Here is a 24,307-nt window from a genome sequence, read left to right as displayed (position 1 = left end):
CTTATTGCCATCTACAGCTACCTGAAGAGAAGTTGTAGCCAGGTGGGGGTTGGTCTCTTCTCCCAGGCAACCACCAACAGAACAAGAGGACACAGTCAGGGGAGATTTAGGCTGGATGTGAGAAAGAAATTCTTCACAGGATGGCTGGCCATTGGAATGTGCTGCCCAGGGAGGTGGTGGAGTCACCATCCCTGGAGGTGTTTAAAAAGAGACTGGATGAGGCACTTGGTGCCATGGTTTAGTTGAATAGATGGTGTTGGGCGACAGGTTGGACTTGATGATCTCTAAAGGTCTGTTCCAACCTGGTTAACTCTGTATCTGTCTTCTGATACCTATCAAGAAGTTTCAAGGCAAAAGAAAGGTCAGATGCCTGTGTGAAACACACGTTTGCAGTCATCTCTTGCTTTCAGTATTGTGCTATAGACAGTTTCCAGAAGGAACTGCTGGCTAATGTTAAAAATACAGAAACACTACTTTTACAAAAAGGAACTTGTGAATACCCTTCAGCTGCTACTGGCTCTCTGACTATTCAAACGCACTAGCAAAGGCTACACAAAAGATACTTTTGATCATGACTGCACTTGGAGATTCCAGACTTGTTTCAAGTATGCATCCAGAGGTACAGGTGTCTCTAGCACAGAGAGTCCTCACACAGCTCTTCGCTCATGAAATGTAAAACTTGAAAACCATTAGAACAAATACTCCACACCGAGGTGGATGGTCTGCATCTTAGGCAAAATGAACTGGCCATCTTCACAGACTCCACCCCACAGCTTTCATCAGGATCAACCAAACACATTTTACTGCCCACCCACACAAATCCAGTGATTACACTAATTAACATGGTTCAGTGTCCAGCCACACTTGTGCGTTTCCAAGTCATCTTCGTCCAGCTTTATAAAGCCGACTGCATTTTTAACGTAGTACTCTCAGGTTCTGCAGGACTCTCAACTGGTACCTGGAGAGGGGGAAAAGAAGGCAGGAATTGAACTGTCATTCACTGGAAGCTATTCCCTACCTAACTACTCTTAAGTAATAATTAGCAATTAAGTAATTATACCTCAGTACTCTTAAGTTCCAGAGAAGGGCAATGAGGCTGGGGAGAGGTCTGGAACACAAGCCCTAGAGGAGAGGCTGAGGGAGCTGAGGTTGTTTAGCCTGGAGAAGAGGAGGCTCAGGGGAGACCTCATTGCTCTCTACAACTACCTGAAGGGAGGTTGTAGCCAGATGGGGCTTGGTCTCTTCTCCCAGGCAACCAGCACCAGAATAAGAGGACACAGTCTCAAGCTGTGCCAGGGGAGGTTTAGGCTGGATGTTAGGAAGAAGTTCTTCACAGAGTGATTTGCCATTGGAATGTGCTGCCCAGGGAGGTGGTGGAGTCACCATGCCTGGAGGTGTTCAAGAGGGGATTGGACGTGGCACTTGGAGCCATGGTTTAGTTAGTCATGGGGTGTTGGGTGATAGGTTGGACTTGATGATCTCTGAGGTCTTTTCCAACCTTACTGATTCTATGATTCTAATCCAATCATGCTAGAAGAGTCAGCAGCACTTACAGCTTTAACATCCAAATTCGTAATCCCTGAATTCACGTTGTGTCTTCGCAAATCTGATTTTATTAAGGCTGAAACAATAAGCAAACAGAAAACTGGTTCATAACCCTGCAACAGCATACATTTCAAGGGGAATATTTGTACTCTGCAAGCACATGGAAGCTGCTTTCAGCACATTTAATGTGAGCCAGCAGTGTGCCCAGGGGTCCAAGAAGACCAATGGCATCCTGGCCTGCATCGGGAATAGTGTGGCCAGCAGGAGCAGGGAAGTCATTGTGCCCTGTGCTCAGCACTGGTTAGGCCACACCTTGAGTCCGTGTGGGGTGTCCCTGCCCATGGCAGGGGGGTTGGAACTAGATGATCCCTGTGGTCCCTTCCAACCCTGACTGATACTATAATACTACATACTCAAAGTACCCTCATTTATTCTTCCCTCATTACTGATAGTTTGAACTTGCTCCTCAAAGTACACAAAGGACATTACAATAAAAGCTTTTAAACCATGTGGGAACAAAGCTGGGGAGGGGTTTGGAGCACAAGCCCTGTGAGGAGAGACTGAGAGAGCTGGGGTTGTTTAGCCTAGAGGAGGCTCAGGGGAGACCTTATTGCTGTCTACAACTACCTGAAGGGAGGTTGTAGCCAGGTGGGGGTTGGTGTCTCAGGCAACCAGCACCAGAACAAGAGGACACAGTGTCAAGCTGTGCCAGGGGAGCTTTAGGCTGGATGTTAGGAAGAAATTCTTCACAGAAAGAGAGATTGGCCATTGGAATGTGCTGCCCAGGGAGGTGGTGGAGTCACCACCACTGGAGGTGTTTAGGAGGAGACTTGATAGGGTGCTTGGTGCCATGGTTTAGTTGATGAGATGGTGTTGGGTGATAGGATGGACTTGATGACCTCAAAGGTCTTTTCCAACCTGGTTAATTCTATTCCATTCCATTCCATTCTATAGCAAAGCTTGATGCTTTGAGCACTTGCAGCACATTTACAAGCACCAGTATGTGTAAGTCATTGGTACAGTTGAGAAATACATCAGCAATTTCTTGCAGATGTATTTGTTTACAGTTACTATGCTTCTCTGGAACAGACATCTGCCCCAAATCCCAGATATGACTGTGGCAGTTTTAGGCTATGCCTTTAAAATTTAGCTGCAGATTTGGAGCAGACAAGTAGAAAATTATCAATAAATCACTGTTGGGTGTGAAGAGGAAAACAAATGATTGTCCTAAAGAAATTCATAGAATGGAAGTCTGGGGTAAAAGGAGCTGTATCATAACAATTCTTCACATTTCACTTCCATTCCCATTCCTTTTCTCTTCTGACCTTGGCTGTTTTGCTTTGCCCAGGAGCTAAGGGTGCTTCTGGCTGGCCTTTGAGATAAGACTAACACTGCCTTCTCTCAACCTCTTTCTCTCTGGTACACAGGTAGGGGAAGAGTTTTTGTGGGGTAGTGGAGTGGCTTCCCTGGTCTTCTGGGGGGTTTCCTTGTTATTTGCTAATTGTAAACATCTGTATGATATTGTAACTCCTGTATATTTTGTACACATTCATTGCAGTCCATTGTAGAGTGTAGCTTTTGCTTGCAAATACAGCTTCACTTGCTTCTAACTGAGTTAGTCTGGCTAAAGTTAATGCTGGGGGAAACTTCAACCCACCACAATGACTCAAGAAATGTGTGAGAGATGGCTGTCTGTATAGTAGTGACAACATCCTTAAAACAAAGGGCACACACAGAGCAAGCATTTGAAGTGAAAAATCAAAGCAAACTAACCCAAGCCTTGCACTTGCAGCTCCTGTCAGCCCAGACAGAAAGCCACAGATTTAAATCCTAGGTGCCTAAAAAACTGCCTGGAAATTAATTCTCTCAAAGAAACCTCCACAATTTTTACATGAAAGGGAAAGCATTTCTATGTTTCCAATGAATTACCTGTTAAGATAATGCCCACAAAAATCCAAGCACAAAGAAAGAGGTTTCCTGCACGAGGACTGTAGTCTGTTGTGAGTTTTCCTTGAACAAGTGTAAAGACAATTCCAAATATCTATAAACAAACAAGGCACTTATCAGGATCACTCAGAAAAGAATCATCACTTTACCTTGCAAGGTTTCAAATGAAAAAAAACAACAAAAAACCCCAAAAAACCTACAGCAACAGAACTGAGACTTAAGCAGCCAAGTCTAAGAAAGCCTTCTTAGATTCAAGGAGAGTGGCCTTCTTCCTGAGCATCCTGCCCAGGTGGCCAAGAAGGCCAATGGCATCCTGGCCTGCATCAGGAAGAGTGTGGCCAGCAGGAGCAGGGAAGTCATTCTGCCCCTGTACTCAGCACTGGTTAGGCCACACCTTGTGTCCTGTGTCCAGTTCTGGGCCTCGCTATTTAGGAAAGATGTTGAGATGCTGGAAGCTGTCCAGAGAAGGGCAACAAAGCTGGGGAGGGGTCTGGAACACAGCCCTGTGAGGAGAGGCTGAGGGAGCTGGGGTTGCTTAGCCTGGAGAAGAGGAGGCTCAGGGGAGACCCGATTGCTATCTACAACTACCTGAAGGGAGGTCGTAGCCAGGTGGGGGTTGGTCTCTTCTTCCAGGCAACCAGCACCAGAACAAGAGGACAGAGTCTCCAGCTGTGCCAGGGGAGGTTTAGGCTGGATGTTACAAAGAAATTCTTCCCAACAAGAGAGATTGGCCATTGGAATGTGCTGCCCAGGGAGGTAGTGGAGTCACCATCACCGGAGGTGTTTAGGAAGAGACTGGATGGGGTGCTTGGTACCATGGTTTAGTTGATTAGATGGTGTTGGATGATAGGTTGGACTCTATCTCGAGGGTCTCTTCCAACCTGGTTAATTCTATTCTATTCTACCTGTTCCCTTGTAGCAACAAGATGGTATAACCTGTGCTGACGCATTAAGGAGTCCTGAGGAAGTGCCTTCAGATTCTGGGTATGTAATTTCCACAGCAAATTCAAACCCAAGTGGGAGATAGCCAGTCATGAAGAACCTGGTGAAGACAAAAGTAAAAGGGCCTTCATCTATCACTACAGCTAAGAAAATGAAATGCAAACACATGGCATTATGAATTAGATGGTATTCTGAACTGTCTGTTTTCAAGACTCAACACTTGCTTTGCTGGCTTCATTCCCCTGACCTCATCCAACAATTTTAGCCATACATCTCTCTTTCTGGGACAAAGAAATTCAAATGTGTTTGTCATGTTTCCCACAACAACCTTCTCTGACCAGTCCACAAGCCACTCCATAGTTGTTTTCAAATGAAAGACATACACAACCAGTTGACCAGCCCAAACATCCATGTTGGAAGACAAAAAGAGACACCATCAGCAGGGCATGTGGCTGGACATTGGAATATCTGCTAGAAGTGGCTGTGAGGGAAGCTGTGGGGACCAACAGGTGAGAGGAAGAGCAGGGGCTTAATGTAATTGAGGTTGGTTGTTATTTAACTGAAACTCTCAAGGTGTTTCTGGCTCTACCTTGACTACAGTGTCTGGATACAGCATCATTTCTTCAGCACCTTTTGGGCTTTTTAGACTACATATATATGAGAGGTGCTCATGCTTTTCTGAGAGTATGTTGCTTGGGCTATCAAAACATGTCTTAAATGAAAATTACACAGAAGCCAGTCTCAGGTATGCTCAGTTAAACTCTTAATGACTTATCTGCTGGCCAACAGAAAGATTCAACTTTACTGCAGGCAGCATGTTTAGCTGCAACCAAACTGACCACACACAGACTTCGGCTAGGTCCATTAAAATGTCAAAAGGAATTCACTGGTGAGTTACTTTAGATTAATTCTGATGTAACAGAAGGTGAAACCCTAGTAAACCCTACCTGTGAGCTACAGGCACAGGTCAAGAGCATGACAATACAACACACAGTAGCATGGTTTAGCTAAAACAGTCAAATATTGTGTCTGAGCAGAACCTCAGCAAGTCTTCCAGTCCTCTTTAATTGCTCACCCAAGTACTCCTCCAGTCACAAATACTACTATAAGGTATCCAAGGTCCAGGGTGAAAGTAAATACCACCATGCCAATGAAAGAGAGAATGTAAACAATCAAAGTAGTTTGCCTGCAAGCCAACCAAACACAAAGAGAAATTAGTAAAAATGATGTTGTTAACATAAGGTCACAGCACATGGCTGAAGCATGGAAGAGTGACATTAACAGTGCTTACTCTCTAACAACTGACGTTCTACAGCTCTAACATTTGCTTCATGTAATTCTGACTCATACATATCATGCAGTGAGAACTTATATACCTTCCTGCACTCTTTACTGCCTTGGTTATATGGCTGTTTACTCAAAGCTAAAAAAGACTTACTCAAAGCGTGCACAAGCACAGCAGATACTATTACCTTAAGACTACTTTAGCTCTCCTCAATGTTGTACCTCTTGGCCATTCCACAGCCTGGCCTATTATACAATACACGAGCAGCCAAATCAAACTCTATTAGCAACAAAAGTCAGCCTGTGAGGCAAGTCAAACAAAATCTCATTACAATGGTCTATTTATTTTAAAGCTGGAATATTAAAGCACATATCACTTATTTAGAAGCCAAAACACATGCAGAAACACAGCCAATCTACAGCATTAACATTCCTGAAGTTTCTAGAGCTCTTGCACATAGAGTACCAAGAGTCAAGTCACAGGGGAGAACTACTCCACCAGAAGCAGCGCTCCAGGGCACTGCTCACTCCTGGGGGGCACCACACCATGGGTGATGGACCCAAAAGCTCCTACCCTAGAAGAGCTCTGCTCCATGGGCATGCCTCAAATTAAAACAGATGTTATGCTTACTAATAGGATCAGGAGTAGTATATTGAGGAAACAAAAAGAGAGAATCCATCAGCTGTACATTTTACAAATCAGCAACAGAGAGCAGGTCTTGAGCTTTTATGCTTTCCTAGCAGGAGCCCACTGAGCCACTGGGCTCCTGAAAAGCCAGCAGATGGAAAACTCCTTCACATCATTGCATTCTCCTCTCATTTCTTTTGGCCAAGAACCAGTTTGTCTCAAGTGTTTTTTGTAGCCTCAGAAACTAGTCTCCATCAGGGCCCCTAAACAATCAGGGATGAACTGCATTTCATCAGCAGCTCACTTCAGCCCTCAGGTTGCAGTATTTTTCTAATGCTATTGCAACCACTCTCCTACCCCTAACCCCAGACATGCCTACCCACACTTACTTGTATGTTTTAGTGTAATCCAGCCACAAACCACAAATAATGGAACCCACCATTCCTGCCACCACCAGTGTCAAGCCAATTCTCCCAGCGTTCACTTCTTCTCCCTTTCAACAAATATTTATATGGTGCTCATTAATAACTTGCTTCCATTCAGAGTCAAGTTCAGACCTCTTGGCAGTCACAGGTCATAACATTCCTGTGACTCCCACAGCTGTATGGTGCAAGAAATTGCAGGGGGGGCATATAAAGGAAACAAAACGTCTGAGCACACGTAATACCTACATAATAATAAACATCATCCCTGCCAAGTGTACAGTTAAAAAAGAAAAGAGATCCCAAAAACTTACCTCATAATGAGTTACTATCATCTGGTTTAATAATGTTGAGACAGAATAAAATGCCCCAGTCATAATACCTGCAGTGCCAAAAGAAAAGCTTCAGTCATTCCAGGTATAGCCACACAGATCTGCTCCCCCGCTAAACATTTCATCTTATGATATATAAGACTCACATCAAAGGCAAAACCTTTTATCTGTCCAGTTCTGGGCCCCTCAATTTAAGGATACTGAGACACTTGAGTGTGTCCAGAGAAGGGCAACGAGGCTGGGGAGAGGTCTGGAGCACAGCCCTGTGAGGAGAGGCTGAGGGAGATGGGGTTGTTTAGCCTGGAGAAGAGGAGGCTCAGGGGAGACCTCGTTGCTCTCTACAACTACCTGAAGGGAGGTTGTAGCCAGGTGGGGGTTGGTCTCTTCTTCCAGGCAACCAGCACCAGAACATGAGGACACAGTCTCAAGCTGTGCCAGGGGAGGTTTAGGCTGGAGGTGAGGAGAAAGTTCTTCCCAGAAAGAATAATTGGCCATTGGAATGTGCTGCCCAGGGAGGTGGTGGAGTCACCGTCACTGGAGGTTTTCAAGGGGGGATTGTACGTGGCACTTGGTGCCATGGTTTAGTTAGTGATGAGGTGTTGGGTGATAGGTTGGACTTGATCTCTGAGGTATCTTCCAACCTTATTGAGTCTATGATTCTATGATCTGCCACATAAAATCTCTTTGCCAGACCTGCTGGCATTCTGAATCCAGCTGAACCTTCCAGCACTGGCTGCTAAGTACAAGTCTGACCATCCCTCCCCCATAAAAACAAACCCACCACAACTAAAGGTCAATGTGCTTTTTGCACACAGTTGAACTGTTCTGCCAGATGACAGCCAGACAGCACCACTTACCATAACTGATCAGCAAGAGTACAAATGGAATATTTCTGAACAAATTAATAATTGACTGCTTGTAGGAGTAATTCTCAGGAGGCATAGTCTGCAGGACCGCTTGAGAGTGACTAGGAGGGTATTTGGGCTTTTCTTCAAACACTGGGGGAGAAGAAAGAACAATTTTGATTTGTCTTTACCATGAACTTGTGGATTTTAAGCACTTCCATGAAAAAAATCAAGTCACAGAACTAAAATGTGCTAACTATTTGGTCACATCTGACCACCACCAACATATGATCAAAGACTTCATTTGAAATGTGTCTAAACCTTTGTGTCTGAACTGGCAGACTAACAGAGAGAAGGCATGGACTACTCAATGGATAAGGAACTGGCTAGAAGGCCTCCCTCAAAGAGCTGTGGTCAATGGCTCAACATCCAAATGGAGACCTGTGATCAGTGGAGTCCCTCAGGGATCAGTACTAGGACCAGCGCTGTTTAACATCTCTGTTGGCAACATGGACAGTGGCAATGAGTGCACCCTCAGCAAGTTTGCTGACAACACCAAGCTGTGTGGTGCAGCAGAGCCACTGGAAGGAAGGGATGCCAACCAGAGGGACCCTGACAGGCTTCAGAGGTGGGCCTATGCCAGCTTCATGAAGGCAAAGTGTAAGGTTCTGCACCTGTGTCAGGGCAACCTTAAGCATAAATACAGGCTGGGTGACAAGTGGATTGAAAGCAGTCCTGCAGAGAAGGACTTGAGGGTGCTGTTTGATGAGGCATTTGACAAGAGCTGGCAATGTCTGCTGGCAGATCAAAAAGGCAACCACATCATGGGCTGCATCAAAAGATGAGTGGCCAGCAGGTCAAGGGAGCTAATTCTGCCTCTCTAATCTGCTCTTGTGAGACTCCACCTGGAGTACTGAGGTCAGCTCAGAACATGGATCTGTTGCAGAGCATCCAGAGGAGAACCACAAAGATGATCAGAGGACTGGAGCACCCTTCCCACCAGGACAGGCTGAGGGAGTTGGGTCTGTTCAGCCTGGAGAAGAGAAGGCTTCAGGCAGACCTTCCAGCACCTGAAGAGGGCCTACAGGAAAACTGGAGTGGGACTTTTTTTAAGGATCTGTGGTGACAGGACAAGAGGCAATGGTTTTAACCTAGAGCAGGGTAGACTTAGATTAGACATTAGAAAGAAGTTCTTTACTATGAGAGCGGTGAGACACTGAAAGAGGTTGCCCAAAGAAGTTATGGGTGCCTCATCCCTGGAAGTGTTCAAGACCAGGCTGGATGAAGCTTTGAGCAACCTGGTCTAGTGGGAGGTGTCCCTGCCCATGGCAGAGGGGCTAGAACTAGATGATCTTTGAGGTGCCCTCCAACTCAAGCCATCCTATCATTCTATAGGATGCTAAGAATTCACATCATACCATAATGCTCTTGTAGCAAAAAGCCCAAGAGACCAAAATATTCTGAACGAGGTCACAAACTGTTTGTCACTTAACCCTGGTGCAACATGTAAGTGAACACAAGTGAACCAGAGAAAATGGAACCTCAGTTACTTCAAGCAGTCAGATGCTTTAAGTGAGATGTTACAAGTGAGAGATGGTCACCATTTAAACTACAAGAAGAGAACACTTACCAACTCCAGTCAAGAAGAACAGAAGCGTGGACACTATCGCTGTTCCGTAGAACATGATGCTGATGTTGTGTGCCATCAGAGCAACATCATCAGGCGTATTTGGAACCAAAACAGGTGGCAATAAAAAGCCAATTGCAGTGCCAAGCTGTAAAGCAAGAAAAGAAAGCCAAAAATAATCATTTCTTTCTTTTATGTTCACAGGGAAAAGTGAAAAGCCTTACCAGGGGGGGTTCAGAATGTATCTTATAATAAATCTTAATACAACCACGAAGGAAAAGTGTTTCTTTAGTATCATACTTCTGAGTCATTTGCTCTCAAAGACATTTCACAATCAGGCCTTTCACAACTCAGGTTTTAACCTTTTCATTTCTAAATTAAACCATAAAACTAAAGCCTACTACACAGCACACTTAGCAACTAAGCATTAAGGAATTTTGGGGGGGCAGAAGAATCTTTCACAGGAAAATGCTGTGCACACACATGGATTTGTATTGGTCATGCTATCCTGAGAAGGCTGGGGAGGGACTGCTCAGGATCTCAGGTAGTGATAGGACTAGGGGGAATGGAATGAAGCTGGAGGTGGGGAGATTCAGGCTGGAGGTGAGGAGGAAGTTCTTCACCATGAGAGTGGTGAAGCCCTGGAATGGGTTGTCCAGGGAGGTGGTTGAGGCCCTGTCCCTGGAGGTGTTTAAGCCCAGGCTGGATGAGGCTGTGGCCAGCTTGATCTAGTGTGGGGTGTCCCTGCCCATGGCAGGGGGTTGGAACTAGATGATCCTTGTGGTCCCTTCCAACACTGACTGATACTATGATACTACTATGCTGCAAATGAAAGCCTATGGATGACAGAATGAAAGGGATGACAGAAGGCTCCACCTACTGTTGCAGAAACACTCTTCTCTTTTTCCTCAATTAAAATGCTTCACTTGATGTCACAAATCCTACCACTACAGTAACAAAAACTGACATGCAGGTTTTGTTGCAGAATTGATACAGCAGAGAAGAGGGAGGGGAAAAAAGACAGAAAAAAAAGAAGCATCCTTATCAAGAAACACAAAGCCCAAATCTGTATCTGCAACTATTGCTAAGGAGATAAAGAAAAATCACAACACAAAGTAGCAGTGGGTTTGTATCTGAGGTCAATTCCAATGCAGCAACTGATTTTCTCTTAAAAAGGGGCAAAATTCAAGGACTGAAATTCTGGGTATACAAAGTCTTGGACTACGCTGCAATTTATCTCTGCTAAGAACAACTTTTGGGTGTTTTTTTTTAGCTAAAAAAAACCAAACCCTGTGTCTATTTCAGGTAAAGATAAATAAATAAAAGCCAGCACCAAAGACTCTAAGAGCAGCCAGGCCAACACTCAGAAAGTGTTCCAATTAAAGGTGTGCCAATGTACTTTCAAAGCATCCTTTGTGCATGTGTCTAATGACAGTTCTGATGCCTTCCCCCTCGCCTCCCAGACTATCAGATTTACACAGTATCCAGTGCTTGCCTGAAGAATTTGTGTCTCTTCTTATGCTCACCCTGCTGTGTATGAACTCCATAAACACAAGCTGAGTGCACAAATAAAATTTTTCTTCAGGCATGTTTTGAGTCCTGTGTCCAGTTCTGGGCCCCTCAGTTTAGGAAGGACATTGAGACACTTGAATATGTCCACAGAAGGACAACAAGGCTGGGGAGAGGCCTTGAGCACAGCCCTGTGAGGAGAGGCTGAGTGAGCTGGGGTTGCTTAGCCTGGAGAAGAGGAGGCTCAGGGGAGACCTTATTGTTCTCTACAACTACCTGAAAGGTGGTTGTAGCCAGGAAGGGGTTGGTCTCTTCTCCCAGGCAACCAGCACCAGAACAAGGGGACACAGTCTCAAGCTGTGCCAGGGGAGGTTTAGACTTGAGGTGAGGAGAAAGTTCTTCACTGAGCGAGTCGTTCGTCATTGGAATGTGCTGCCCAGGGAGGTGGTGGAGTCACCGTCCCTGGAGGTGTTCAAGGGGAGATTGGACGTGGCACTTGGTGCCATGGTCTAGTTGTGGGGTCTGTTGGGACAGGTTGGACTTGATGATCCTTGGGGTCTCTTCCAACCTTGGTTATACTGTGATACTGTGATACTGTGTTCTCCCCCAATGTAAGCCAAAACATTACCCCCAATACTCCAAGAAAATCAAGTGACACTGTTTTTCACCTTTTACATCAAGAGAGGCTGAGGTCAGAAGGCTCAACAGTTGCAATGAGTCTGGTGTGCTGCTCAGTTTAAGATAATAAATACTTGTGGACATTTGGCACTTTTAACAACCCTTGACAGGTACATCACAGAATGGTCCAGGCCAGAAGGGACCTCCAAAGGTCATCTAGCTCAACCTCCCTGCAGTCAGCAGAGACATTCCAAACTATACCAGGCTGCCCAGGGCCTTGTCAAGTCTTACCCTGAATATCTCCAGGCAAGGGGCCTCAACCACCTCCCTGGGTAACCTGTTCCAGTGTTCCACCAGCCTTGTAGTGAAGAACTTCCTGATATCTAATCTAAATCTGCCCTTAGAATTGAATAAACCAGGTTGGAAGAGACCTTTGAGATCATCGTGTCCAACCCATCATCCAACACCACCTAATCAACTAAACCATGGCACCAAGCACCCCATCCAGTCTCCTCCTAAACACCTCCAGTGATGGTGACTCCACCACCTCCCAGGGCAGCACATTCCAATGGCCCATCACTCTCTCTATGAAGAATTTCTTCCTAACATCCAGTCTCCCCTGGCACAGCTTGACACTGTGTCCTCCGGTTCTGTTGCTGGGTGCCTGGGAGAACAGACCAATCCCACCTGCCAACAACTTCCCTTCAGGTAGTTGTACATGGCAATGAGGTCTCCCCTGAGCCTCCTCTTCTCCAGGCTAAACAACCCCAGCTCCCTCAGCCTCTCCTCACAGGGCTGTGCTCCAGACCCCTCCCCAGCTTCGTTGCCCTTCTCTGGACACCTTCCAGCAACTCAACATCTTTCCTAAACTGAGGGGCCCAGAACTGGTCAAAGTTTGAAGCCATTGACCCTGCATGCCCAGTGATTAACATTTCAATTGCAAATGACTGGCATCTTATGGGACAACAACTGTGATATGATTTTTGGCAACTGCTCTGTCTCTTCCCTGCCTGTGGTCCCAGCCCTGTCTGTTGTAGCTATAAAGTTACGTAAAGTAGCTGATAAGAAACCAGATGACCAACAGCCCAGTTGGCCATAACAACCCAATTCTGTTACATAGTTCACCTTATGCAGTTAAACAAGTACAGTGAGACTGTATCATACTGTGTATGCAGAAGAACACGTATGCATCACTTCTACCTTCCAAGTGCCTAATTGGTCATTTCATACTCCTTCAGTCTAGCTTTTGAGTGGTTGGAGTATTTTCAGAAAGCAAAAACTGAGAGCAGAGCAATTCCATTCTTTGACACTCTATCAATAATCTTCATGGGTCACAAGCAGGATTGGGATCTTAAGCACACAGCTCTGATCAAGCAGGGTAGGACACAGACAACACACATCTTGTCAGTGCTTTTTACAGGTGTCTCCCTGCCAGAGGGCCATCTGCACACTCTGATCAGTCCTAGCTTCTGATGGGGAATATGCTCCAGAAGTAACCAAGCCTTATTTTGTTCACACCTCTGCTCCTGTTTTCCTCATCCATCCTTCCTGTGGTTCCACACAATCCCTGCACTCCTGCTCCTGTCCTGCACCACTTCAACACCCACATCTCAGCATTTGAGGGAAGCATGAGTTGCAGATTCCAAGTTGGTTCCCTAGCACTATCACACAACTCCTTGTACTGGGAGGACTTGTGCATGTCAGGAAGAGTTGAAATTTAGCTGCCAAAGAAACCCTTAACCTGCTTCTGGAATGCAGATGCAGCATTTTTGCTCATCTGCTAAAACCAACAACTTCAAAGCCTTCAGTCCAAAAGAGACAGTCAACTAACTTGTCCATGGGAAGACTTTAACACCAAAGAAAATTATCTTGCAAAAGCATTGGGGGAACTGTAAACAGTTACGAGCTAATGAGCAATCCTAACTGCAAATATGGAACTCTAATATTACTGCTGTAATAATCCAAAGTACACAAGCATAAAACCATTAGACTCACATGAGGAGCAACAAATCACCTGTTACCTTATTCAACCTGTACCTACGACCTTAGCCTGTGTCACTGCTGCTCGCTGGGATCTTTCTGTTGCCACAAAAAAGCAGCAACAGTGGCAGGGCTGAGAACAAGGCTATGGGAGAGGGGGGAAAAACAACAGTATCAGATTCTCACCCATGCTTGCAGATACACCCGTTCTAGTTTTATGAAAAACCAGCCAGGACGAGGGAGCTTGAGGAAATCTGACTCAGTTACTGACTTGTCACAGCAATGTGAACGATCACAGTGTTACAGAAAACTTCGAGTCACCAGGACACTGATTATTGGCATCTAGTGATTCGAGCACATCATTTAAAAAGCATGAACTAATATATCTCGGCACTGGAGCTCACCTAGATCTAGCCAAGGGTGGGACCCAGTCAGATGAATGATGCAAGAAGTAAGACGGTGATTGCAAGAGGAAAAGAAAGCAGTGCAGGATGGCTTCTGAAAAAGGCTCTGACTGATGTAATCCAGGCTGCTAACAGAAGCATCTGAGCCGCTACACACTGCCACAGGTGTGGCAAGGCTGGCCAGGGACTGCAAACCACAACATCACCACTGGGCCTGCCTCTGCACTGCCATTTGTCCACCCTCCAATGCTGCCCTGTAACCATCTCTCGAAGAATACTTTTCCCCACTGATACAACTTAACTTTTAAATCGCTACCACGTCAAACTCTAAGGAAGCCTCCCTTGCCCCACTCCATCCCTACCTGGTTGCCCAGCACGGCCACAGCGCAGGCAGTGGAGACCTCGGTGGGGCCAAACCAAACAGAGGCTATGCGTGAGGGCAGCCCCAGGATGAAGACCTGGGCGACGGCGCAGACGGTCTGAGCGGCCAGGGTGAGCCCGTACCGGTCGGGGGCCAGGCTGGCACACTTGAGCCAGGCGCCCAGGCCGTTGAGACCGGCGCCCAGCAGGGCGGTGAGGCGCAGGCCGCGGGCGTCTAGCAGCCAGGTGGCGGGGAGGATCAGCGGCACGTAGGCCACCATGTAGACTATGGAGAGCCAGTCTATCTGCGTGAAGGAGACGTCGTAGAAGCTGGCGAAGACGTTGCTAAGGATGCTGTACTGGATCCACTGGAAAGCGTTCACCAGCGAGTAGCAGCTGAAGACGGCCAGCACCGCCAGCCGCCGCCGCGACAGCCGCGTCTCCAGCCGCCTGCCGCCCGCCGCTAGCATGGCCTCGGCCTCCGCCGCCGCCCGCTCCCCGCCGCCCTCCGCGGCCGGCCGCTCGCCGTCCTCCGCCTCCTTGCCGGGGAGGAAGCCGTTGCAGCGCTGCAGAGGGGGCACGGCGGCGGCCGCCGGCATCTCCCCGCTCTCGCTCTCCCCTTCCGCCTCCTCCTCGCCGCCGTCTTCCACCATCTCCGCCGTCTCCCCACCCAGCTTCCCCGCTAACCGCGCCGGCAAGGTCACCCGGCTCCCACTCCCGTCCCCGTCTCCGCTCCCACTCCCACCCCGCCACCAACACCACGCCGCTACCGCCCTGCCCGCCCACTTCCAGGGCCGGACAACAGCAGCACAGTCGGGCGGGCGGAGCAGGAGGCGGCCCCTGGGCGGGGGGTTCTCGCCGGGCGGGGAAACACTGACATACCCGAGAGCGCGTTTAAAATCCGTTGCTTCAGCACCCGCTGCTGAGGAGCCGCTGACTGTGATATACCCACTCCTTACAGTGCATTTATTCAACACGACCTATAAAGGCTGTCTCTGCAGGTGACTGAGGGCCAAACGGAGACAGGAATCACAGAATCATAGAATGCTTTAGGCCGGAAGGGATAGTTAAAGAGCATCTAGCCAAATCCCCCCACAACAAACTCGATCAGGTTGCTCAGAATCCTGTCCAACCTGAACTTGAGTGTTTCCAGGGGTAGGGCATCCACCACCTCCCTGGGCAACCTGTATCAGTGTTTTGACACCATGGTAAAAAAATTCCTCCTTTTTTGTAAACCTAAATCTCTCCTCCTTTAGTTTAAAACCATTGTCCTTTGTCCAATCACAACAGGGCCTGCATATTTCTTCAAGTATTGAAAGGCTGCAAAAAAGGTCTCCTTGGAGCCTTTTCTTCTCCAGGCTGAGCAAACTTAGCTCTCACAGTCTTTCTTCATAGGAGAAGCCTTCTAATTCTCTGATCATTTTCGTGGCCCTCCTCTGGAGCCACTCCAGCAGGTCTGTGTCTTTCCTGTACTGAGGCTTCTAGATCAGAACAGGTGGGGTTTCAGTCCAGGTGGGATTTCATCAGAGCAGAGCGGAGGGGCAGAATCACCTCTGTCAACCTGCTGGCCTGCTTGTCACTGATCTTTCTATATGGCATCCCCAAGGAATGAGCACCATAATCACACTCTCGTAATTGCTCTCTCTCGGTCACTGTGTGCTACACAGGCAAAGCTGAGTGATCACAGACCTGGCTTGGCAGCTCATCCCTTGCATACCCTCCACTGGGCACAGCACAGGCTGTATCACCTGCTGTGCCAAGTGGTGCCATGGGCACACAGGCCACACTGCTCCCAGCACACTCAGGAAAAATCACTGGCCTTGCCCTGTGATAATGGATTTGTCTCTTTGCAGCAGCAGTGCAGAGAAATGTACTGATGTGATAAGAGACAGATGGGCAGAAACAGAGGCCTGAATTGTGGTGGATGGTGGCCAGGAGGGCTGTATCCACTCCTGCCCTTCACTGCCTGGGCGCCGCAGGCAAAAGACATTCCTTGTTTCCACTCAACCTCTGAAATTTGGTTTGACACATACCCCAGAAAACTGGCCATCTGATTCATGTAGGGATGCAGTTAGATATCTTGCCTCAAACCCTGCTCAGTACATGTCTGCACAGAGCAGTGTCTGCCAGCCAGTCACGGTTCGTAACTCTGCTGCTGCAGACATCACACCCTCCTAATAAAAAGACAGATTGTTCTCCAAAGAGCATTAGGAAAACACAGAAATATTTCAATTTGTTAATGATGTTAGAAGTATTTTACTGGCTTCTGTGAGAAATCAGTTGGCATGTGTTTAGCAAATAACACACTGCACATTGTTCACAGGTATGTCAGAGCCTAATCAGATCTGTCTGGGTGGTAGACCTGCTTAGCCACCAGTCTCAAGTTCCCTCAGTAATAATGAGTTGGTGTTTTAGTCAAGATCAGGTGATCTATGTAAGCCACAGTCCCTGATCTTATTTACAGAACAAACAACAACATGTAGATGCATTTCAAAGTATTTATGTGGCTATGCTTGCTTTCCCTGAGCACATAGCTGAGCGATGGTAGCAATGAGTTGAGGCACCATGGATTTTTTGAGGCTATTAAAAGTGAATCCTGAATTTGGAGATCACAGGGGTGTGTTTAAAAACCTGCTCTTGAAGAAGAAATTTATCCATGTCAGACTCGGGCCCTTCCTGCTACTTTCATTTATAACAATGAAAACCCTGATTTGTTTTTAGTTTTTCTGTGTATGACCAGATGCTGAGCAAATTCTTCTGAATTCCTCTGCCTGGTTTCACCTTTCAAGTGCTACGTGCTGCAGCAACGAAGCCTTTTTAAGAACAGGCTTCTTCCAGAGGAAGGAGTGTAGTGGAAACAGAAATAAACATGGTATCAAAACAACAGAGTAGCCATATGCCCATGTTACACATTGGTAGAAATACACTGAAAACACGCCTGAGATTACATCTGTGCTAGTGCTTCCAGCAGAGCTTGTCATGGTCACTGGGACCCTGTCCTCCGCACTGCTGAACTGCTACACCAAGCTCTGGCACAGGCTGTGGGTTGGCCTCAGGGCCGGGGAAAGGTCTGTGACGCTTTGCTTGGGTCATACAGATGTAGCATCAGTCTGCTAAACAACACTTAATCTTTTGGAAGAAGGTATAAACATCCATCTACAGCTGAATGAATTTAACATCTTTTTCCTGATAGATTTTGGATGATCTCTAGGTCCATCCAAAGATAACATTCACTCCTTAAAGACAGAGGAAAATAGGCTTTGTTCGTCTCTCATTCTTCCTTTTCCTTCTGTTACACCCTTGGCTCCATCAAGCAGAGCTGCTGCCAGCTAATACCCTCAGTGAAAGTTTCCAATTCAGCTTGCTGAGGAATGGCCACACTTAGGTTTCACTTCCACAGCACCCACAAAGCATCGTCTCAGATAACCACCTGATGGTTCAGCACACAGAGCATCATCTGCCTCCTGCAAAGGGATACTGCATTGTGGTAAGTTGAAAAGTCCCCAGTAGTAAATTTGCCAGACCAGCTCAGTTGGGAGCAAATGAATCTGTATTTACAAGCAAATCGACAATGAAACGCAATCAATATGTACAAAGTATATAATATTTACAACATTTACAGGTTTTTATAATCAATAAACAGCACAAGAACCCCCACTGGCCAAAAAACAGGGGAGCTGCAACAGCTTCTCCTCCCTGCCTCCCCGCTCCTCTCCCTACCTCCCTGTACACAAAAGGGACAAGAGAAAGAGTAGAGAAGTTGTTGTTAATACCAGTCACAACAAAAGCAATGAAATAAAGGTCAGTAAAGCCAGGAGAAGCATCAGCCAAATTCCAGCAGTCAGGCAGAGGCCAAGCACTCAAATTTTAAGGCTGGAGGAAGTTAAAAAGCAATTGGAGTGGTCTGCACTGGTTAGGCCGCACCTCGAGTCCTGTGTCCAGTTCTGGGCCCCTCAGTTTAGGAAGGAGGTTGACTTGCTGGAACGAGTCCAGAGAAGAGCAACAAAGTTGGTGAGGGGTTTGGAACATAAGCCCTACGAGGAGAGGCTGAGGGAGCTGGGGTTGCTTAGCCTGGAGAAGAGGAGACTCAGGGGTGACCTTATTATTCTCTACAACTACCTGAAGGGAGGATGTAGACAGACGGATGTTGGTCTTTTCTCCCAGGCAGCCAGTATCAGAACAAGAGGACACAGTCTCAGGCTGCGCCAGGGAGGTTCAGGCTGGATGTTAGGAAAAAGTTCTATACAGAAAGAGTGATTGCCCATTGGAATGGGCTGCCTGGGGAGGTGGTGGAGTCGCCATCACTGGAGGTGTTCAGGAGGAGACTTGATGGGGTGCTTGGTGCCGTGGGTTAGTTGTTTGGGTGGTGTTGGATTGGTTGATGGGTTGGACGCGGTGATCTTGAAGGTCTCTTCCAACCTGGTTTATTCTATGTATTCTATGTATTCTATTGTTCCTTTTGTATCATAGAATCATAGAATCGATAAGGTTGGAAAAGACCTCAGAGATCATCAAGTCCAACCTGTCACCCAACACCTCATGACTAACTAAACCATGGCTTCAAGTGCCACATCCAAACCCCTCGTGAACCCCTCCAGAGGCAGTGACTCCACCACCTCCCTGGGCAGAACATTCCAACGGCCAATCTCTTTCTGTGAAGAATTTCTTCCTCACCTCCAGTCTAAACCTCCCCTGGCACAGCTTGAGACTGTGTCATCTTGTTCTGGTGCTGGTTGCCTGGGAGAAGAGACCAAGCTTGTAGCACATGTTCAATTGAAAGAACAGTGTCTCTTCATAACTACTATCAAACTTTATCTTGCAGATAATAACATCTTTGTAAAATTGGCTCAGTTCAGGGCATTTCACAAAACCAAGAAAACCCAGCTATGAAGTGGAGTTTCCAGGGTGGAATTAGCTTTCAGACACTCCCAGATAGGTTATTTCAGTGATACCAGTCCTTTCTTCCAAATCAGGATATGATATCTAAGCCCCAGCCCTGCAAAAACCAAACACCCAACTCCCAAAACCCAACCCAAACCAAACCAACCACCCCACAAGTCAATCTATCTTTGTAAACCTTGGTCAGGAGTCTGAAATGAACAATGTAGAGTATTGCCAAACTATCATAGTATCATAGTATCAGTCAGGGGGGGGAAGGGACCACAAGGATCATCTAGTTCCAACCCCCCATTTCTAAAACAAATCTAGAAGTTTTTTGTACAGCAGGCCCACAGTTCAGACTTCAAGATTTTCTCTCTTTTTAATGTTTCAAAACACTTATTTCAGTCTCTTGAGGGAAAAAAACCCTCAGCAAACCACTTTGTTTTCTAATGCATTTATCTCTTGGATATGGTTTTCAATGCAAAAGTTGATCTCTTGATGCAGAAAATACCTACATGGCAGGAGATGCTTGAACAAGTAAACTACAGCATCTTAAGAATGGGATTTCAGAACAAAAGATCTGAAGGTCCAGCTGAGCTATAAATGAACTATTTTAGAAGGATATTAAACAAACCTCAGTAAGCTGGACTTGGAAAAAAGTGGTTGGAGAGACACATTTACATTTCTGGATTGAAAGCTAGTAAAGAATACAGGGGAAAATGTAAACATCCTCTTCCTTCCATGCAATCCTCATTCCAGCAACATTTGCCCACTCCCAGGAAAGATAAAACCATAATTCCACGTGAAGAATAAGAGCTTGTAACACAAGCTCTTTGCTGGTGAATGGAGCCGTATCCAGCAGGTGGCCAGTCACCAGTGGTGTCCCCCAGGGATCAGTGCTGGGCCCCATCCTCTTTAATGTCTTCATTGATGATCTGGACCCCTTTAATGTCTTCATTGATGATCTGGATGAGGGGATTGAGACAGTCATCAGCAAATTTGCAGATGACACCAAGTTGGGAGAGGATGTTGGTCAGTTAGAGGGTAGAAGGGCTCTGCAGAGGGACCTCAACCAACTGGACAGATGGGCAGAGTCCAACATGATGGCATTCAACAAGTCCAAGTGCCAGGTGCTGCACTTCGGCCACAACAACCCCATGCAGAGCTACAGGCTGGGGTCAGAGTGGCTGGAGAGCTGCCAAACAGAGAGGGACCTGGGGGTGCTGATTGACAGCCACCTAAACATGAGCCAGCAGTGTGCCCAGGTGGCCAAGAAGGCCAATGGCATCCTGGCCTGCATCAGGAAGAGTGTGGCCAGCAGGAGCAGGGAAGTCATTGTGCCCTGTACTCAGCACTGGTTAGGCCACACCTTGAGTCCTGTGTCCAGTTCTGGGCCCCTCAGTTTCAGAAGGACATTGAGACACTTGAATGTGTCCAGAGAAGGGCAACAAGGCTGGGGAGAGGCCTTGAGCACAGCCCTGTGAGGAGAGGCTGAGGGAGCTGGGGTTGTTTAGCCTGGAGAAGAGGAGGCTTAGGGGAGTCCTTATTGTTCTCTACAACTACCTGAAAGGTGGCTGTAGCCAGGAAGAGGTTGGTCTCTTCTCCCAGGCAACCAGCACCAGAACAAGAGGACACAGTCTCAAGCTGCACCAGGGGAAGTTTAGTCTCGAGGTGAGGAGAAAGTTCTTCACTGAGCGAGTCATTTGCCATTGGAATGTGCTGCCCAGGGAGGTGGTGGAGTCACCATCCCTGGAGGTGTTCAAGAGGGGATTGGACGTGGCACTTGGTGCCATGGTCTAGTCATGAGGTCTGTGGTGACAGGTTGGACTCGATGATCTTTGGGGTCTCTTCCAACCTTGGTGATCCTGTGATACTGTGATAAAAGGCCCTTAACTGAAATTTGTTGGTAGCTCCAGGTGTTTGCCTGGCCTCCTCAGAAGTGAAAAATTCCTTTTCACAGTAGTCAGGTTTGCCGATCCCCTGGATTGAAACTTTTCTATACTAACAGGAATATAGAAGCACAGAGGTAAGTTCTGAACTTTAAAATACAGGTAATGAACTCCCCAACTGTAAACAACAGACATTTGTGTCTCAACCCACATCAAAGATGCAGAAATGTACATCTGGTACTTCTGTCAGGCTGCCATCTGGTCTTCCTCTTTGCAGTTAGCTATGGATTTCATTTACATAATGGAATTTTACCCCTGAGTTTCTTACTAAAGCAAGCAAAGTAGAAAAAAAATACATTAAAAAAAACCCAGTCATGTGAACAAATACAGTAGGTAAAATTCATGGTGTTCTATTTGTGAAAATTAACAAGGTCTTTATATTATGAATAGAATATATTTGTATTACAAACATGCAAAATATATTGCAATATATATTACCCTCCCAAAAAAAGCAATTTCCATCTGAATCCTTAAGATCAATGATCTGGATGAGGGGATTGAGTCCAGCATCAGTAAGTTTGCAGACAACACCAAGCTGGAGGCAGGAGTTGATCTGTTAGAGGGTAGGAGAGCTCTGCAGAGGGACCTTGACAGGCTGGACAGATGGGCAGAGGCCAAGGGCATGAGATTGAACACATCTAAGTGCTGGGTTCTGCACATTGGCCACAGCAACCCCAGGCAGTGCTACAGGCTGGGGTCAGAGTGGCTGGAGAGCTGCCAAACAGAATGGGACCTGGGGGTGCTGGTTGATAGTAGGCTGAGCATGAGCCAGCAGTGTGCCCAGTTGGCCAAGAAGGCCAATGGCATCCTGGCCTGCATCAGGAAGAGTGTGGCCAGCAGGAGCAGGGAGGTCATTCTGTCCCTGTACACCACACTGGTTAGGCCACACCTTGAGCCCTGTGTCCAGTTCTGGGCCCCTCAGTTTAGGAAAGATTTTGAGTTGCTGGAAGGTGTTCAGAGAAGGGCAACAAAGTTGGTGAGGGGTTTGGAGCACAGCCCTGTGAGGACAGACTGAGGGAGCTGGGGTTGCTTAGCCTGGAGAGGAGGAGACTCAGGGGTGACCTTCTTGCTCTCTACAACTACCTTGAGGGAGGTTGTAGCCAGGTGGGGGTTGGCCTCTTCTCCCAGGCAACCAGCACCAGAACAAGAGGACACAGTCTCAAGCTGTGCCAGGGGAGGTTTGGGCTGGAGGTTAGGAGGAGGTTCTATACAGAGAGAGTGATTGCCCATTGGAATGGGCTGCCCAGGGAGGTGGTGGAGTCACCATCACTGGAGGTGTTCCAGAGGAGACTTGATAGGGTGCTTGGTGTCATGGTTTAGTTGATTAGATGGTGTTGGGTGATAGGTTGGACTTGATGATCTTGAAGGTCTTTTCCAACCTGGTCTATTCTATTCTATTCTGTTCTATGCTATCCTATTCTATTCTATTCTATTCTAAGAGTCTCCTATGCAATGCATAGACAGGCTCTTTAGAGACAAAAGCAAATAAGTGGCTGGAAATGCAACTTTCATCACTAATGAGCCTCTGCTTTTGTTTGTTTTTTCATTAATGCAGGCTAGGGTTTGAACCTCTGTTCCCATTACACAGCAGGAAAATGAGTTTGAAAGAGTCATTGGCTTAGCAGAAAGGTTTGTTGTTCTTCTCTTTGCTCTTCTATATGCAGTACAAAAATATGGCTGAGATCAAAGGAAGGACACTAATTACCATGGTACCTAGTTGTCTCAGCATCTTCCTCTTCAGCAGGTGGTTATCCATCCATTCACTTCCCCTGCTGGAGCTGGATTTCCTCTTGGTGTGGACTGGTTTGGGCATGTGCATGGTAACCCACGCTGCACTGTGTGGTGGCCAGATCATGCAGTGAGCTCAAGGTACTTCTTCCCGGGTCTGGCAGATTTCTATGCCTCTCTGAGTTGCTGTGACTGAGAAAACAGTGAGAAATCATGGTGAGCATGTTGACTGATGAAGCCATACCTGGGGCAGGAACTGATACTCAGCACTGAATGCTCAGTGCTGTTCCAGAGAAATGCTGCCAACCAGGTGCTTAATGCAAACACAGGAGGTCAATGCCATTACTGTGTCTGAGTCTGATGATGAAAACGATGGCATGGTTCACCTGAAAAAGCAGAAACAAAAGAGCTCTGGGACAAGGAGTCTGTAGGAGGAAGGCACAACCCCTTTCTGCCCTTGAGAACAGTGTAACAAACGTCTCTGAGGTCCTTTCCAAGCTTATTGATTCTATGATTCTAAGCAGTGCTGGTATTTTGCCTAGGTGCCACTGAGGACTTAGGTGCACAGAGCCACTGGCATGTGGAGCACTTGTCATGGGATGAGTGCATAGGTGGCATCAAGAAACATGAGGCAAAGCTGGAAAGAAGTGTAGAGAAGTGGCACATGCACAGTAGAGGAAGATCTGGCCTGTTTGCAAAGGGCTGTGATTTGAAGAGCAAACTACTGTGACAGTGCTTAGTGACACACCTGGTGTCCTACCAAAGCATCAACATCACAATACATGGATTTTGCCTCTCAGGCATTATTCCTATGTTGCTTTTTTTCCAGATACCTTGCATTTAGAGGATGTTTTCTGCTCTGTTTCATCCTTGCTAAAATCTTCCATCACTGTTCTGTGAAAATTAAGGTAGAAAAGGCATTAAGATTCCCCCCATTTTGAATGTCACCACTTTTTGTGAAGTCTTAACTGGCTCTTTGTGAGTGTTGGGCAGGACTTCACTCCATGATTTGTGTCCACATCCCAGCAATGCAAGGAGCAGCTGACACTCCTTGTGCTGGCCACAACAAAACAACTGGACTTGCTCATGTGAGCCAGAAAACTTTCACATAGTGTCTTCCTCATACATCAGACTTTAACTAGGCTCCACACCTGTTTCCTGCATTACAGCTCCACAGGCATCCTCTGAAGAACACCAGGGGTTGTTTTGAAGTTTGATTTTATCCAAGTGCTCAATGACCCGAGATAAAACAAACCCCAACAATACTTGTGAGGGCTTACATTTGGAGCATGGCATCTTTGCCAAA

The 24,307-nt window shown here is 46.8% G+C and overlaps 1 protein-coding gene across 1 annotated transcript; it reads right to left on the bottom strand.

The window, feature by feature from the left end:
- Nucleotides 1-574: 574 nt before the first annotated feature.
- Nucleotides 575-15,153, bottom strand: FLVCR1 (FLVCR heme transporter 1). Its single transcript, XM_009897530.2, has 10 exons — nucleotides 14,446-15,153; nucleotides 9,576-9,720; nucleotides 7,958-8,098; nucleotides 7,083-7,150; nucleotides 6,736-6,839; nucleotides 5,510-5,620; nucleotides 4,429-4,534; nucleotides 3,475-3,586; nucleotides 1,554-1,621; nucleotides 575-958 (listed from the first exon to the last, which is right to left on the bottom strand). The coding sequence occupies exons 1-10, from the start codon at nucleotides 15,094-15,096 to the stop codon at nucleotides 896-898; spliced, it is 1,569 nt and encodes a 522-aa protein (XP_009895832.2). The 5' UTR covers nucleotides 15,097-15,153; the 3' UTR covers nucleotides 575-895.
- Between the last annotated feature and the right edge of the window lie 9,154 nt (nucleotides 15,154-24,307).

This window comes from Dryobates pubescens, chromosome 2 (genome assembly GCF_014839835.1).
Source record: "Dryobates pubescens isolate bDryPub1 chromosome 2, bDryPub1.pri, whole genome shotgun sequence".
NCBI classification, from domain to species: Eukaryota; Metazoa; Chordata; class Aves; order Piciformes; family Picidae; genus Dryobates; species Dryobates pubescens.
Note: the sequence above shows the minus strand (reverse complement) of the source record. Positions and strands in the feature narration are given on the sequence as shown.